General features: G+C 42.7%; 2 protein-coding genes across 5 annotated transcripts in view; one reads left to right on the top strand and one right to left on the bottom strand.

The window, feature by feature from the left end:
• BPIFC (BPI fold containing family C) overlaps positions 1 to 7,799 on the bottom strand; it is a 61,439-nt gene extending 53,640 nt beyond the window's left edge. For 2 of the 3 annotated variants that reach the window (XM_001112428.4, XM_077949874.1), the window contains exon 1: positions 6,953 to 7,799. The gene's annotated coding sequence lies outside the window, so the exon portion shown is untranslated. Of the gene's footprint in view, positions 1 to 5,600; positions 5,660 to 6,952 lie in introns of those variants that run through there. The other variant, XM_077949873.1, reaches the window with a different exon arrangement.
• FBXO7 (F-box protein 7) overlaps positions 7,342 to 16,961 on the top strand; it is a 24,347-nt gene continuing 14,727 nt past the window's right edge. The window contains 3 exon segments of one of the 2 annotated variants that reach the window (NM_001257458.1): positions 7,342 to 7,742; positions 11,607 to 11,901; positions 16,563 to 16,790. In NM_001257458.1, the coding sequence (NP_001244387.1) occupies positions 7,621 to 7,742; positions 11,607 to 11,901; positions 16,563 to 16,790 (645 nt within the window). In that variant the 5' untranslated portion in view covers positions 7,342 to 7,620. 2 annotated transcript variants of the gene reach the window in all.

Genomic DNA, 16,961 nt, shown 5'->3' with positions numbered 1-16,961 from the left:
GCATGTGCTACTGAAGGTGTGGAAGATGATTTCAGGCGCTATGCAGAGAAACTCTTGAAATTGTACTGTGCCTTAGAAAAAATACAGAGCTAGACATGGAAGACGAAGGACAATACGGAAGACCAAGGACAACATCACAAGCACTACATGGAAAAAAAGAAATCACAAAACACCTCTGCATCTTTCTACCTTTTCCTCACTATTTTCCCGAGTGGCAACATCAATTTCCTCCCCCGCCGCCTCTCTCTCTCTCTTTCTCCAGGGTCCTAGGTCTCCCCTTTCATTTCTCTCCTCTCCAAAGCAGCTTCTTGGCTCCATCTTCTTCCCTGGCTACCACCTTCACTGTCTGGTCCCTGCCCGGCCCATCCCCTGCTCATTCTCAATTCCTTTTCTCTGTTATAGAAAGAAGCCAACAACTGGCCAGGCATGGCGGCTCAGGCCTGAAATCCCAGCATTTTGGGAGGCTGAAGCGGGCAGATCACGAGGTCAAGAGATCGAGACCATCCTGGCTAACATGGTGAAGCCCTGTCTCTACTAAAAACACAAAAAATTAGCCAGGCGTGGTGGCGGGCGCCTGTAGTCCCGGCTACTCGGGAGGCTGAGGCAGGAGAGTGGCATGAGTCCGGGAGGAGGAGCTTGCAGGGAGCCGAGATCGCGCCACTGCACTCCAGCCTGGGCGACAGAGCGTCCATCTCAAAAACAAAACAGAACAAAACAAAAACAAAAAACCCAACAACTGTAAAATAACAGTATCTTTCCTGATGCAGATACTTTTTCTTCCTGTTACAAAAGACCTGAAAGTCTAACCATATCTTTGGTGAAAATCCCAGAATCATTGCAGTGTATTCCAGGAGTCTGCCACAAGATAGAAGGGGGAGGACGGCTTGGATGAGAATGATGAAGAGAGACAGTGCAAGGTGTAGAGATTCGCCCTGCAGTCCTGAGGACTCTCGCCTGCCCTGGACCTGGACCTGCGCTACCCATTCCAACTCTGGGTCCTTGAACAATTTACTTCACTTCCAGGTCTCAGAGCCATCACCTCTAAAAGTGGAGCTCACATTTACTTTGAAGAGCCACTGTGAGAATTAAATTAGACGAGGTGGCACCTACGCTGTTTTCACACAGTGTCAATAAATTAGATGCATTTCATCTATTTTTATTTGAAGTCAATAATTACAAAGATATCTTAAACCAGTTTTGTTTTTAAGAAGTATACAAAGTTCAGTTTTCATGGTATTTACTTTTTACAGTTACCCTCTATTTGGACATTTAAAAAGTTTCCCCTTTATATAACTTTTCCGTTTTAAATGAGTTTATATACATTTTAGGAAGTGGGTTGATTTATGGGGAAAAATAGTAAATAACAGTACAGCTCACATGGGACATAGAATACTTTTTTTTTTTTTTTTGAAACGCAGTCTCACTCTGTTGTCCAGGCTGGAGTGCAGTGGCACGATCTCGGCTCACTGCAACCTCTTCCTCCTGGGTTCAAGCAATTCTCCTGCCTCAAATCTGTTTAAAAGGAAACCCTAAAGAAGGATATCTAGAGTAGAGAAAAATAAGAGCTAACATTTATTGAGTGTTTGTTATGTTTTGGGCACCATCCATATATGAATTCACTAAATCCTGAGTAACTGGGATTACAGGTGCCACCACCACACCTGGCTAATTTTTTAATTTTTGGTAGAGATGGCGTTTTGCAATGTTGGCCAGGCTGTTCTCCAATTCCTGACCTTGTGATCCACCCGACTTGGCCTCCCAAAGTGCTGGGATTACAGGCATGAGCCACCATACCCAGCCTTAGGACAGAATAATTTTTGAAAAAGGGGCTCAAATAATTAGAGCCTAGGAAACAAAGATCTAAGAAGAGAGTGTAGCTAGTCTGTTGTCTTTTATTTGGAGGAGGCCTTAGAAATCAGCTAATTAGCCTTCCTAATTAGCTGTTTAGGGCACTTTTGCCAAATTCATCTTTAAAAATATCAACAACAAAAGCCAGCAGCACCCTATCCAGTTTCACTGTTTATTTTAGCTTTCCATATTTAACATAAGATTTGCTGGCAATGCCTGCTTCTTCAGCCTACTCACGATGGCAATCTAAAATGCAAGATTAATTATTACACTGTCAAATAGCTGACAGTGTGTTTGTCTTTGTAGATCGGGGAACACTCTTAAGACTCCAAAAGAAAAATCATAAATAACTAGGTAGAAATACTGGTTCATTAAGGCGAGATGTCAAGAGACAGTGTTAGGGAACTGAGCATCCCCGTTCTTGGTTTCTAGAATGTCTGAGCTATAACCATATAGAAAGAGCTAACTGAAGATCAAACATTTTTGAAATTGGAGGACAAATTATATTATTCTTGGTAGGAGACAAAAGTGGGAGGGAAGAGGGATTATGTGGATATGGAGGGAGGCGCCACATAAGGCAGTCTTGGGGCAAAAGACATTGTGAGTTCCAATCCCTTATTGCCCCCAATATTTGTGTTGGTGAAATCTAGTTAAAAGGAAACCCTAAAGAAGGATACATAGGGTAGAGAAAAATAAGAGCTAACATTTATTGAGTGTTTGTTTTGTTCTGGGCACCATCCATATATCAATTCACTAAATACTCTTCAAGACTGTATAAGGAACTAATGTTATTTCCATTTGCTAGGTGGGACAACTTGCCTAAGCTTAGACATTACAGCTGGTAAGTTGTGGAGCCAGGATTCAGGACCCAGGTGTTCCGTTTTCAAGGATCTGCCTTTTTACCACTATACTATGCTGCCCTTTAAGGAAGGTCACTAAAGGGCAACCCACAACCCAGGGTATGCAGAAGGTGGGAAGAGGGAAGGATGCTGTTGCTAGGCAACCCATCTGGTTTTCTGAGCTGCTAATTGAATCTGCACAGCACAGATTTATGTGTTTGTTTGAAATAACTAGTTGATTTCTAACCAGAAGCAGCTGCCTGGAGTTCATGTGGCTCTGGAGGTAATGAGTCATCCTACAGTTCACCCTGGGAGGGCTGGGGAGAAGTCTGGCAGAATCATCCTATCACCCAGCAGTAGCTCCTCCTCTTGTCCTCGCTCTGTCCCAGGCCACACACTCCATTGATGTCTGTGTAATGATATTTCTGGGTGGACATCAATGACTGACGCAGACTGTGACTCCTCACACCAGCCACGTTCTGGAACCATTTAGAGCGGTGATGCTCTCTTGGTTTTGACAAATGAACCTACTCACGTCGGTTCCTTCCATTGTTACTAGTTATCTAGAAGGGAGTCACATTATATTATTACAGTTCAAAATGAATTTAAATTCATGCTAAAATTTAAATGCATATATGTATGACTTTTTGAGATATGAAGGGTATTATGGAACCAAACAAACAAGACAGTGTGATATTACTCTGAAACATTTGGGAATCAGTGGTGTGAGTCCAATTCAAGTAGACCAGGATTTCCCTACTTCGGTCCTGCTGGCATTTTGAGCTACACAATTCTTGGTTGTAGGGGGCTGTCCTGTCTATTATATAATGTTTAGCATGCCAGGCGCAGTGGCTCATGCCTGTAATCCCAGCACTTTGAGAGGCTAAGGCAGGTGGATCACTTGAGGTCAGAAATTCGAGACAAGGCTGGCCAATGAGGTAAAGACTTGTCTCTACTACAAATCCAAAAACGAGCTGGGAAGGGTGGCACACACCTGTAATCCCAGCTACTTGGGAGGCTGAGGCAGGAGAATGGCTTGTACCCTGGAGGTGGAGGTTGCAGTGAGCTGAGACTGTGCCACCACACTCCAGCCTGGGCAACAGAGCAAGACTCCGCCTCAAAAATAAATAAACAAATAAATAAATAAATAAATAAATAAATAAATAAAAGAACGTTTAGCAGCATCCCTACCACTACCTATTAGATGCCAGTAGCACCACAACTTCCTACCCAAATGTCTCCTGTCAGGCAGTCGCCACAGTTGAGAGCCACTGAAATAAAGTATATTCAAGTATTCTATCTAGCCCTTGCAGCAGAAAACAGCATTCCTCACTATGATCAGATGCTAATATTCCTAATAACATTTTTCTTAAGTATCCAATAAATACGTGAACACATTCTTGTGATAAAAGATTCAAATAATTACTGAAGTTTACGGATCAAATTGGGAAAATTCTTACTGCACCCCCCACCCAAATTTGTCCCTCTCTCTCCCTCTTTTTATTTCTAATTTTAATTTTTTGAGATAGGGTCTCACTCTGTCACCCAAGCTGGAGTGTAGTGGTGTGATCACGGCTCACTGCAGCCTCAACCTCCCAGGCTCCAGCATTCTCCCGCCTCAGCCTCCCTAGTTAGCTGGGACCACCATGCTCGGATGATTTTTTTAAAAATCTTCTATAGAGACAGAGCTGGTCTCTAATCCAGTGGTTCTCAAGGTGGTTTTTCCTCCCAGGGAATATTTGGCATCTTTGGTTCTTACAACTGGGGAGAGAGAGTGTTCTACCTGCATTTTGTGGATAGAGACCATGGATGCTGCTAAACATTCTATGCACAGAACTGCCTCTTGCAACGAAGACTTAAGTGGTCCAAAATGTCAATAGTGCTGAAGTTGAGAAACCCTATCTATCCCCCACATCCTATCAAAATCTCTAGTGATAGATTCACATTACAGATCTGAGCCTGCCCCTAGTAGTTAGTGTACACCTGTCAGATTCAAGGCTTCCTACCATCTTTTGAATAGCCTTCCCTTTTTCGGGAGGAAATTCCAATATTCTACGTCTTGCCTCCCCGAGGAAGGATTTCAGACCCCAAATTCCCAGTCTCCTTTGTAGCCAGGACTCAGGTGTGGGGCTCAGACTTCCTCAATCAGACACCCCTATGAGCTTTTGATGTGGAAGTGAGCGAGGGAAAAGGAAACAGGCTCTTTTGGAAGTTTGGCATTATGTAGGAGGCTGCAAAAGCATATGGGATTTGATGTTAACAGCGGCAGTGGCAGCCATTCCCCAGTGCGTCCCAGCAGTTGTGATGGCGGTTTCCTCCAGTAGCAATCCCAGTCATAGTAGTTTCCTTATCAGGCCAGTTTTCAGCTTGGTTCTGAGCTTCATTCTTGGAAGCTTAGCCTGGGGCCACTTCTGCATCCTCCCTAGAATTCCCTGAGCTATACAGCATCCTTTTAATACACACCTTTTCTGTTGAGCCAGAGTCAGCTTCTACTTAAGAACCCTGATAGTAAAGACCCCCTGCTACAAACTGTCTAGCGGCTTCCCATACATTCTAGAATATGTCCCAAACCCTGTGCTTAGCCCAAGGCTCTTCTTTATCTGGGATGTATCTGTGCTGTCCATCACTCTGTTCACACAGAGTCAACCTGGTCCTGGCACCATTCCTCATTGCTCACTACTAAAGAATTCTATGGGCACGGCAAACCTCTATGTACACTCTTAAAACCAAAATTTATTCAAAGACCTGTGGTAACATTCTTAAATATCTGCTAGCCATAATAAAAAAGTCAATGTACTTTATGTTCTGAACTTCCACAATTTAGGCTAAATATTTGCCCTAACATACTTACACTAGTCCAAACAAACATTAAGTCACAGCCTGTTCCTCTTCCTTATTTAAAGGGGTTTTTACCTTTCTCAACATTCCACAAGTTACTTCCTCCTTCTTTTGTCCTCCTCTGCCTTTGCCTCTTTTAAAAAGTTCTAAATTACTAGCCAATCAAGACAAATACAAAATATAAAGTCCCGTTCCAGCCAATAAAAACCAGACACAGCAGTAAAGTGGATGCGTCAGGTTATAAACGACCTGTCTCTTTTGTTCAGTGTGCTCTCGTGACAAAACTGGCGAGTATACCCTTTCCACAAAAAGTAAAAACGGCCTTGCTAAAAAAATTAAATTTATATTCAAGTGCTGTTTCTTTACGACATCAAAGAAACAAACATTTCTAACAACTCCAATCCTCAGGTCTGTATGTCTGTCATAAAGCAGACACTTTTTACACTCTACTGCAAGAGCTGATTCACTCAACTGTAAACTCTGCATGGACAGAAACATGTCTTTTTGGTCTCTGAGTCTCCGGCATGTGGGGTTACCTGTCAAAAAGCAGGCAATCAATACATATTTACTTGCAGAATCGAGGGCAGGATGTGGACAAGTGCCGCCACCTATAGGGAGAAACTTTATTTGACTCTAAGGATTTGGACTACGGTTATCATACAAGGATGAAACTTGATACTCTCTCTCATCTAAGTTATCATTAATTAGATCCTCTCTGGTAGCCAGCCTCCAGGATGGCCTGCAGCGATCCCTGTCTGTTGGCATTCATACCTTCGGGTGGATCCCCTCACACAGCGGGTTGGTTTGTAAATATGACAAAAGCCATATGTGACCTCTGGAGCTAGGTCATAAAAGACATTGTGGCTTATGCCTTGGTCTCTCTGGGATCACCTGCTCTGAGGGAGACCAGCTGCCATGTCATGGGGACACTCAAACAGCCCTATGGGGAGGTTCACGTGGTGAAAAACAGGTCTCCGGCCAACAGTCATGAGTGTGCCATCCTGGAGGCCGATCCTCCGGCCCTAATCAATAACTGCTGCCCTGGCCTACACTTTGACTGTAATCTCATGGGAGACCTGGAGACAGAACCACTCAGCCACGTATCCCCAAATCCCTGACCTCTAAAACCTGTGGGACAACAAATGTTTATTGCGTTAAACGTTGGGGTGATTGTTACGCAGCAATAGAGTTCTAATAAACTGTCGAACATAGATTACTGGCTACAAATAGTTCTACTTTTTTTGAGACAGGGTCTCGTTCTGTGGAACTAGGCTGAGGTGCAGTGGTGCGATCACAGCTCACTGAGGCCTCAACCTCCGGGCTCAATCGGCCCTCCTGCCTCAGCCACCCAAGTAGCTGGGATCACAGGCAGGCGCTACCACGCCTGAGTAATTTCTTGTCTTTTTTGTAGAGATGGGGGGTCTCACCATGTTGCCCAGGCTGATCTCGAACTCCTGGGCTCAAGCGATCCACCCGCCTCGGCCTCCCAAAGTGCTGGGATTACAAGCGTGAACCACCGCGCCCGGCCAAGCCTGAGGATTAACCTAGGCTTCTCAGAGCAGATGCCGCTGGAGCTGCGGGCCACAGAAGAAATGGGGTGACACTTGGTCCTGGGGAGTGGCGACTGTATTGTCTGTCTGCAGCATCCCTGTCTGCGCTACCGTTGTTCCATGCACACAGGGAGCAAATACAGGGAGTCCCAGCTACCGCCGAGGAAAGACTGGGACGCCAGGGAGCTGCCGCATCTCGGCGCCTGCGCACTGTGCCCGCACTCTCAGGCAGGGCCGTTGCGCGCCGAGTCATCGATCGGCCGACCCCAAGAGGCCTGGCTCCTTTAGGCCGCCTGCCCGCCTCCAGCTCTCGGGGTCCGCTCCAGGCGGCGCCCTCAGGAGTGGGGCGGGCGCTCATATTCCAGAGCCCCACCAGCAGGGCGGTCTCGGTGGCGGGGCTGTTTCCTCGTTTCGCCTCAGCAAGCCCTCAGCTCCGGTAGTCGCCGGTCCGGGGTTGTAGCCGTTTGGGGCGAGAGCTGCTCGGCCCCGCCGCCGTCCCCGTCGCCGCCTCCGGGTCCAGGCCCCACGGGTCGCCTGCCGCCGTCATGAGGTTGCGGGTGCGGCTTCAGAAGCGGACCTGGCCGCTGGAGGTGCCCGAGGCAGAGCCGACGCTGGGGCAGCTGCGCGCGCACCTGAGCCAGGCCCTGCTGTGCACCTGGGGGTACAGGTACGCGGGGGCCGGGGCTGGGCGGCCTGCGGGGAGTGGGGAGTGCTGGGGGTGGGTGCAGGGCGGGTTGGCGTCATCTGTGGGCTGCAGGCGCGGGCGTGGCCGGGCGCTAGGCCAGGTGCGGGGACGCCGGGGGTGGGGGGACCTTCACTGGAGGCCTCGGCTCTTCCGGGCGTCGCGGAGCGGGGGGCGGGGGGGTGCCGGCGACTGGACGCGCGGGTGGTCGGCTGGGGTCCTGCTCCTGGAGAACATGGCGCGGCCTCCCGGGGGCTCCGGTCCCCTTCTGGGTGAGTCATGGCCTCTGGTCTTGCAGTAAAGGAAACCGGGGAGAGGAGGGAACGCAAAATTCCCACAACTGGTTAGATTTCAAGTTGGAAATGATGAGCTTGGCTTGGGTTAAACCTTTCTGGACTGTCAGGGGTCCGAGTTAATTTCTTCAGCTGTTGGGAGTATTTCAGTGAAAAAGTTTGGAAATTGCTGGAAGTTAAAAATCTGCCCTCCATCCGAGGCCACCGGTAGCTTGTATGGCTGCTGTGAAGCGGCAGCAATTTTAGATTGTTATGTTCATGCGCCAGGCATCGCGGCGAGCGCTTGGACTTAGCCGCTGAAAAGTTTTAGAAAGTACAGCGTGTAGGCGTGTTTCAGCCCTTTGATTTTCTTGGGCGAAATGTTGCTTTTTTGCTAAAACTGAGGCAAAGGTTGATCTTGAGAGCTTGCAGTTTGGGGGCAGTAAAGTTGAGAAAGGATCATATTCTGTTATTGGTTTATGGGACTGCAGATGAAGCTGCTTTGTTTCCCTAAAAGATACTTTTTGGGGAACAACAATTTGGGAGTAAAGCGGCACGGTAAGAGTGGTCCTCTTCAAATACTGAGCTAGTGGATTTGAAACTTGAGTGTGCTAAGGACGAATAAAAATGATGTTCCCTGGGGATTTTTAGGTGAATTCTTCAAAAACAAAAACCTTCCTACATTTTCACCTTATTTTTAGGGAATTGGGTAAAATGAGGCCGTTATTCTGAATTTCTCGCCCTTTCATTTTTCTGGATAAAACATTATTAGATTGAAAGTAAGCCTGTTTTTTTCCTGATTAAAAAAATAAACCCTAAATAAGATGCTGACATAACTCCTTTTAAACATTATGGTAAGTGACATGCCTACTGTATTTCTTGTTGTTAAACCCGTGTGTTTCACATACTGGCATCATTACCAGTAGGTTATGAGTAGAAGATTGAATAAATCTTCAAACTTAATCTTTTAAAGGTATTACCATGCGTATATATATATTTTATTATTTTTAAATTAGGCAGTCTTGAAAGGATGTGAAACTCAGTATGACTGTTTGCGCAAAAGGGCCCGTGGGTTTCTCTTTCAGATTTGTTTTTACGGTTGAGGCTGATTACCTGGACAGAATGTAAACTTCAGCTTGTGAAAGTAAACTCATTTTTTCTGAAAGTATTCTCATTTTCTAATAAATGTGCAGTTTTAAAATACGTCCATTTGATATTATTTTAAAAAAATCTTTACTGAGCAAGTGGAGCTAGGATTCTCATGAAATGCTTTTGTTTTGTTTTTGTTTTTTTTTTTACGAGAAAAGTGAAAGCAAGTTTATTAAGAAAGTAAAGGAATAAAAGAATGGCTACTCCGTAGACAGAGTAGCCATGAAATACTTTTGAAAAGCCTGGAGTTTCTAGAATTTCATTTCCTAGAATTACATACTCCTCTTAACTCCCCAATTTCAGAGGTAGAATCCTGGAAAACTACATATTACTTTAGAAATAGCTTTTCCCTGTTTCTAAAGTGGGAGGAAAAGCTGATATATTTATTGAGCGGACCATGACCTTTTCTACAAACAGATATTTGAACGTACATTGTACTAGATACTGTTTTAAAAAGCAACCTTTTGCTGTGACAGATGACCCATAAACACATAGTTCTTTTGAGGTGTTTTTCCTTTTTCTGCCAAAGTTGGGGTGGTGTTTTTGTGGGCAGATGGCAGATTTTCAACATTTTGTTTATCAAAGCATTTTGAAAACAGAAGCAGGGCCACTGTTTTCTAACAAACAGGAGTACCTTCTATTTCAGTAATTTTAATTTCTCTACCAAGGACACTTAGAAAAAATATATTTACGAGTGAAATAAAAACATGAATTATTTGGAGCACTTTTCAAAATGCAGCATTGTGAGAATAAACAATATAATTTTTAAAGGAGTTCGTCTTTTGTTAACGTCCCAAAAAAGTAATGAAATTAGTATTGCTGAGTGTAAATGTTTTTAAAAATGTTTTATAATGTTTTGTTAGTTATTCCTCACCACTGTGTGATGAGAAACATTTTATTCTTCTAATGTCAAATAATCTGCAATGCAGAAAGAATGGGAGTTTGTTGCTTCAGGCTTATTTGAATTCTGAGCTTGTTTAGCAGTGAGCTTTTGGGTTTGTGCTGTGTTCCACTAAAAGGCCTCATAACTGACAGTCAGTAGAAGGGTGAATTTAGCTTGTCATCATCAGTAAGAGAGATGAATTTATACTCAGTCATATACATACACTCCCCTAACTTTTTGTGATTATGAATATATGGATCTGGTTTTTTGGGACCATTGTGAGTAAACTGTCCTGTAAGGATATTGAATAGACATCCTTGATTTCACACTCATCTTGATCTTTCCAACTAATGTTTGGTGGTTGCATTTATTTCACAAATACTTTATTTGCCAGTGTTGAAGATACGGTTTGAACTGTTCAGACATGATCCCTGATCTTATGAAACTGAAGTTCTAGTAGCAGGGGTAGGGTAGACAGATAATAGATAAGTAGATAATGACGTTTCCAAGTAGAGCATAGCAGAATAGAGAGTGCTGGAGTCTGAATGAAAGGCATCTCTGAAGAGGTGACATTTGGGCTGAGACTGGAATGATGAGGAGGAGTCAGTCATTTGAAGATCTGGAAGAGCAAATGCAGAGGCCCGAAGGCTGCAATAAAGTTGATCTACTTTTTGGAACTGATGGAAAGCTCATGTGAATAGAGAACAGTGAGAGAGGACGGATGGCATAGGATGCAGTAGGAGAAATGGGAAGAGATCAAACGTTGAGCTTTGGAAGTTATGTTAAGGATTCCAAATAGAAGCTATTAGAAGATTTTAAGTGAAGGAATGATGTGATCTAATTTGTATTTTAAAGGTATTTCATTGAATCTTACATGCTGTCACTTGGAAGACACATTGTTTTATGTAACAGCAGGGGAAAAATGCTGTCAGTTGATATGTGATTGATTCTAGGAAGCATCTTAATTTCAAAGATGTCAAAATACAAAAAAGTACATCTTAGAATTGAGGAAAGCATGGATTAATGATAGAGAATTACTGTATCCTGTCCCCCAGGTGGAGAGTTTTGGCCATTAGAAATCTATAGATTAGGCATTCATTGATAAATAATTTTGATAATTTTCTCAAAACTTTAAGCTTGGTAGGGTCATCTGTGCCTATAGTCCTAGCTCCTCTGGAGGCTGAGGTGAGAGGATTGCTTGAGCCCAGGAATTTGAGGCTGCCATGAGCTGTGATTGTGCCACTGTGCCACTGCACTCCAGCCTGGGCAACAGAGTGAGACCCTGTCTCTAAAAAACAAACAAAAACAAAAATGTAACTGGACATGGTGGCTTATGCCTGTAATCCCAGCAACTCAGGAGGCTGAGGCAGGAGGCTTGCCTGAGGCCAGGAGCTTGAGACCAGCCTGGACAACATAGTGAGACCTTGTCTCTTCATGACTTAGTTCTTCTAGGGTCATACTGTGTGCTTATGTATGCTTCAGATGTGCTGTTGAAGGTAACAGAAGTAGGTAGCTCTTACTGTGCTTATCCATCTTTCTTGGCAGTTCTGATACCCGATTTACAATTACATTGAACTACAAGGATGCCCTCACTGGAGATGAAGAGACCTTGGCTTCCTATGGGATTGTTTCTGGGGACTTGATATGTTTGATTCTTCAAGATGACATTCCAGCGCCTAATTTACCTTCATCCACAGATTCAGAGCATTCTTCACTCCAGAATAATGACCAACCCTCTTTGGCCACCAGCTCCAATGAGACTAGCATACAGGATGAACAACCAAGTGATTCATTCCAAGGACAGGCAGCCCAGTCTGATGTTTGGAATGACGACAGTACGGTGGGTATTAAAGACCAATATATCAAATAGAGTAGGTGATAAGTCATATTGAACACCTCAGTTGAATTCTGTTCCAGTCAGGATAATTATCATCAATAGATTGCACATTATTTTTCATATATATATATATATATATATATATTTTTTTTTTTTTTTTTTTTTTTTTGAGACGGAGTCTTGCTCTGTCACCAGGCTGCAGTGCAGTGGCACAGTCTCGGCTCACTGCAACCTCTGCCTCCCAGTTGAAGCGATTCTCCTGCCTCAGCCTCCCAAGTAGCTGGGCGTAGAGGTGCACGCCACCACTCCCAGCTAGTTTTTGTATTTTTAGTAGAAACGAGGTTTCAGCATGTTGGTGTGGATGGTCTTGATCTCTTGACCTCGTGATCCTCCTGCCTCGACCTCCCAAAGTGCTGGGATTACAGGCATGAGCCACCGTGCCTGACTGCAGATTATATTTTTATAGAATATATTTTTTAACTGCTAAATGCCTATACCAATATGGGGCTGGCATCCCAAAGTACCTAGTTTCTGCCTGTTTTGTTCACATACTGTCCTTCAGATGAATTATCCCTTGACTTCTATTACTGTTCCTAAGCTCATGATTCCTAGCCTTGCTTCTCTGATCTGGTCTGCTCATTAAGGCTATGGATGTGGTCCAATTATTTCCAAATGACTTGCAGGATATTTATACTTGCATTTTTAAATTGTCATTGCAGACTTTATATGTTCAACATAAATTTGGAAATATGTGTGCTCATGTTCCCTTCTTTGTCAGTGGCACTGCTGGTTTTCTGTGATTTTTGACTGCTTAAATCTAGCCCATTAATAAGCTTTGTCAGTTTTTCTTTTCCATTTCGGGTTCCAATGGCTTTATTCCTCAGTCTGTTTTCTGGGTTTGCCTTCTTCCTACATGGTTCTGATGCTGTTGTTCCCTTGCTGTCTTTCATTAACTCTTTCTCATAAACTTGTGCTCATAATTTTTTAGCTGAAAAATACCATGTATCTCTAGTTCATTGACCCTGTCATTTTACAGAAGAGGAAAATGACGTCTGTCCTCCTGTACCTGGTGCTCAAGGCTTTCTGGAAAGTTACTCCACTCAACTTTTTTAGGGGTAGTTTCTGTTCTTCCCTCCTTTAAACTGTCATCTCCAATCAGAACAGACCATCATTTCCCCCCGCCCCCACCAGCCAGCACATGCACCTGCTTGCATGCATGTGCATACACACAACCTGGTGACTGCTTTTGTGACTTTGATCTTACTGTTCACCCAGACTGGAACCTGTTACCTTTCCTCCCTCTCTTGTCTATATTTTCTACCCATCTTCCTAAGCCCTTGCCAACCATAGCCCAATAGTTTTCTTTAATTTCTTTGTATTGATTATCTGATTATCTTTATTGCCTTGTACATGCCTCATCATTTTTCCCACTTTTTTTTGTGTGTGACAGTGTACCACTCTCTCACCCAGGCTGGAGTATAGGGCATAATCTCAGCTCACTGCCACCTTACCCTTCTGGAGTCAAGTGATTCTCCCACCTCAGCCTCCCAAGTAGCTGGGACCACAGACACCACCATGCCTGGCTAATTTTTGTATTTTTGGTAGAGATGGGGTTTCACCATGTTGCTCAGGCTGGTCTTGAACTCCTGACCTCAAGTGACCCACCCACCTTGGCCACCCAAAGTAATGGGATTACAGACATGAGTCACCATGCCCAGCCTTTATCCGACCTTTTAATTGTTTGAATGGTGCAGATGATCACTTTTAGTTTTTTAATACCAATACACGTGCCATCTTGTTAATTGTTTTTTGTATGTACACTTATCACCTCAACTTAATTGCTGACCTTAAACATTTTTGGGTATAAGTATTCATGGTAACTTGTCATGGCATTAAGTATAGACATATTAAAAAATACTTTTTAATAGATTGGTAAGTTGTGAAAATTATATCCAGATATGTGGATTTTAGTTTATTTTTAAAATTATTGTTGTATCAGTGTGTTTCTGCCTCACAGAGGTAAACTGGGGAATGAGTAAGAATATTTTGCTGTATATTTAAATTATGTTTCTGAGTCTTTTTTGCTGATAGGCTTGTTCTGGGATAACTTAGTAGGGCCCATTACTTTTACTTCTGTGTACTTTAAAATTGTCTAGTAAGATGAAACTTTTCATAGTATTTGTGATAGTTTGCTAGTTTCCTTTTGGAAAATTTTGAGAAATTAATGTTGCTTGAAGTTACTAATTTCAGTTCTAAGATTTTGCATATTGTTTTGTATTCCAAGACCTTAAAGGGTGACAGGAAAACCTTAAGAGTATGGAAACTGAGCTCGAGATCTCATAAATAATGCTTTTAAGTACATTACACTCTGTAATGTAGAATGGAGCATTAGAAAAGGAAAATAGATGCGTAAAACTTGAAACCATAGGAGGTAAATTTTACTCTTGTAATTAAATATCAATTTTCTTATTTCGTCATATTTGGGAATTCATCCAGTACCTCTTGAGTCTTGAATGAGAAACGGGTAGCAGGTATCAGAATATAATATTAGCTCTCATGCATCTTAGTCACTTGTTTTAGTCTTTTGTAAATGACATATGGCAAAATGATCTGTTCAGAGAGGTGTGGTGCTCACCATTTTTTTTTCATTTTCACACATGTGAAGAATTTGATAAATACTCATATCAGAATAGCCCAGAGAATGTCAGTAGTTCCCATAGAGTAGGAGTAAGGTTTGACAAGCCCAGCAGGGGATTTTGATATCTCCCTCTCATGTACTTCAGCCTAGGGTAACTCTTTTTCATTTTTCCACATATATTCTGTCCCACACAACTGCCAATAAGTAGTAAGTGGCCAAAAGTTAGACATAGTGGTAAAGAAGCAAAACCTATTGTTCCATAGTTTAGCTTGATGTTAAGTGGTTTTTAATATAGTTGTTTCTATTTTCTCAGGAAATACGGAAATATTTTTGTGCCATACCTCATTTTTGGGTAGTGTGACTTCTCATTGGCCTCTAGGTTTTTACAAGTGACTTTGGATCTTTTCCATAAGCCACAGGTCTTGGGTCCTCAGAGATTTTGGAAGAACAGCTGTCACCTCTGGCTCCCTTACATTCCTCCAACCTTTTACATATACTGTGTAATTTTAATTTCCTTTGCCCCTTCTTTAATGGAAATGCAAACCCTAAAAAGAAGAAACTTATGCTTTGCATTAAGAGTTGGGCATATGCCTAGGAAACAAGCTTTCTGAGCAAACTTAATACAGGTAACTTAGTTTTTTTTTTTTTTTTTTTTTTTTCATCTCAAAGTCCTGAGCTGCAAGTTTGGAGATCTGGGTTCGTTTCAAATTTTTATTAGTTGATAACCTTGATTATGTTATTTAATCTTTCAGATTTATAATTACAGGATCTATAAAAAGGCAATACCTGCCATGCCTGTTTTACAGGATTGTTATAAGGTACAAATAAGAAAACATTTTGAAAATAAAGACATTATGAAGTTGTAAGGTATTATCCTTCAGCATTTGTTCAGCAGACATTGAATACCTGCTTTGTGCTAGGTACTTTACTGGGGTTACAAAAATGGGTGACATGTAGTCTGTTTTTTTATAAGCTTGTAGTCATGGAAGGACGCAGATATGTAATCAGAAAATTGCAGTACAGTGCAGTGTGATAAGGTTAAATAATCAAGGCCGTTGTAAGGCAGAGTTGTGGTCTGTGTTACCTCTTTTGAAGAAGTGGAGAATATTGGGGTGAGTAAGAAGGCACTGGCAGAAAGTGAACTTAGTAATGAGTCAGAGATCAGGTGATGAAGGACTCTGTATGCGAAGGGAATTAGAAGTTTGGGCTTCATTTGTAGGCCTGCATTTCTCAGTGTCCTCTGAAAATCTAGTTTCGTGAGGTGGTGTTACAGGGATGCTGACTGGTGAAGACGGAGTTTTTTGGTAAAGTGTTATGCACACACTATTATTATTGTTATTAGACTCCTCAGTGCTTTTGTAATGCAAATATAGTATTTTGTGAATATGGAGGGTGAAGTTAGGTGGCTGCAGCATGTAGCATTTTCCACACTTATTCCATGTGGACCACCTTTTTTCCTAAGAACATCTAAGGCACAATTGAGGGAAATGCTGTTGTCTGCGTTGGGGAGGTACTGGTGAATTTTAAGCTGGGACATAGTACATGATCGGATTTTTAATTGTCAAGAAAACTCTGGCAGCAGGGGATGGGATGTATTGGAAGACAACAAAGTTGAAGAAGGGGTACTTGCAAGGGAAGCTCTTGCTGGATGTCAGGAAATACATGATGAGAGTCTGAAGTACCAATGGAGCAGGAAGGGGCAACTTTTAGACATGTTTAGGAGTTAGTTTCAGTGGAACTTTGAAGACTGATCAGATTTGGGACAAGGTTTAGTTAGGTAGAGGGAGGAGTCTAGGATGATTTCCAGGTTTTTGACATATCGGCTAGAATTAACAGGTGAGGAATTGAGGATGGAAGAGTAGGTTGCAGGCTTATTTATTTATAAGGACTTACTTAAAATGTCTCCCATTTCTGAACCCAGTGATGTACTTTGACTTTCAGCACTTAGTTCACGTTAGGATACAAAAAAGTATTGTGTAAAAATAAGTCTTTTTAATTAATTCGTTGTTTTGTTTTCCTTTTTCAGTTAGGGCCTAGTCAAAATTTTGAAGCTGAGTCAATTCAAGATATTGAGGATATGGCAGAGGGCACAGGTTTCTATCCCTCAGAACCCATGCTCTGTAGTGAATCGGTGGAAGGGCAAGTGCCACATTCATTAGAGACCTTGTATCAATCAGCTGACTGTTCTGATGCCAATGATGCCTTGATAGTGTTGATACATCTTCTCATGTTGGAGTCAGGTTACATGCCTCAGGTAAGTACTGCAAGCAAAACACAAACATCTTATAATTGCTCATACATGTGGATGGTTCCTGCTGTCAAGTTGCCCATAGTCTGAGAGTGGCAGAGATAGACAGAAATATAAAGCATTGTGCTATATTGGTGAAGTTCTGGGAGAGACATATTCATATATAGGATGCCAGGA

The sequence above is a fragment of the Macaca mulatta genome, chromosome 10 (assembly GCF_049350105.2).
Source record: "Macaca mulatta isolate MMU2019108-1 chromosome 10, T2T-MMU8v2.0, whole genome shotgun sequence".
Taxonomy (NCBI): Eukaryota; Metazoa; Chordata; class Mammalia; order Primates; family Cercopithecidae; genus Macaca; species Macaca mulatta.
Note: the sequence above shows the minus strand (reverse complement) of the source record. Positions and strands in the feature narration are given on the sequence as shown.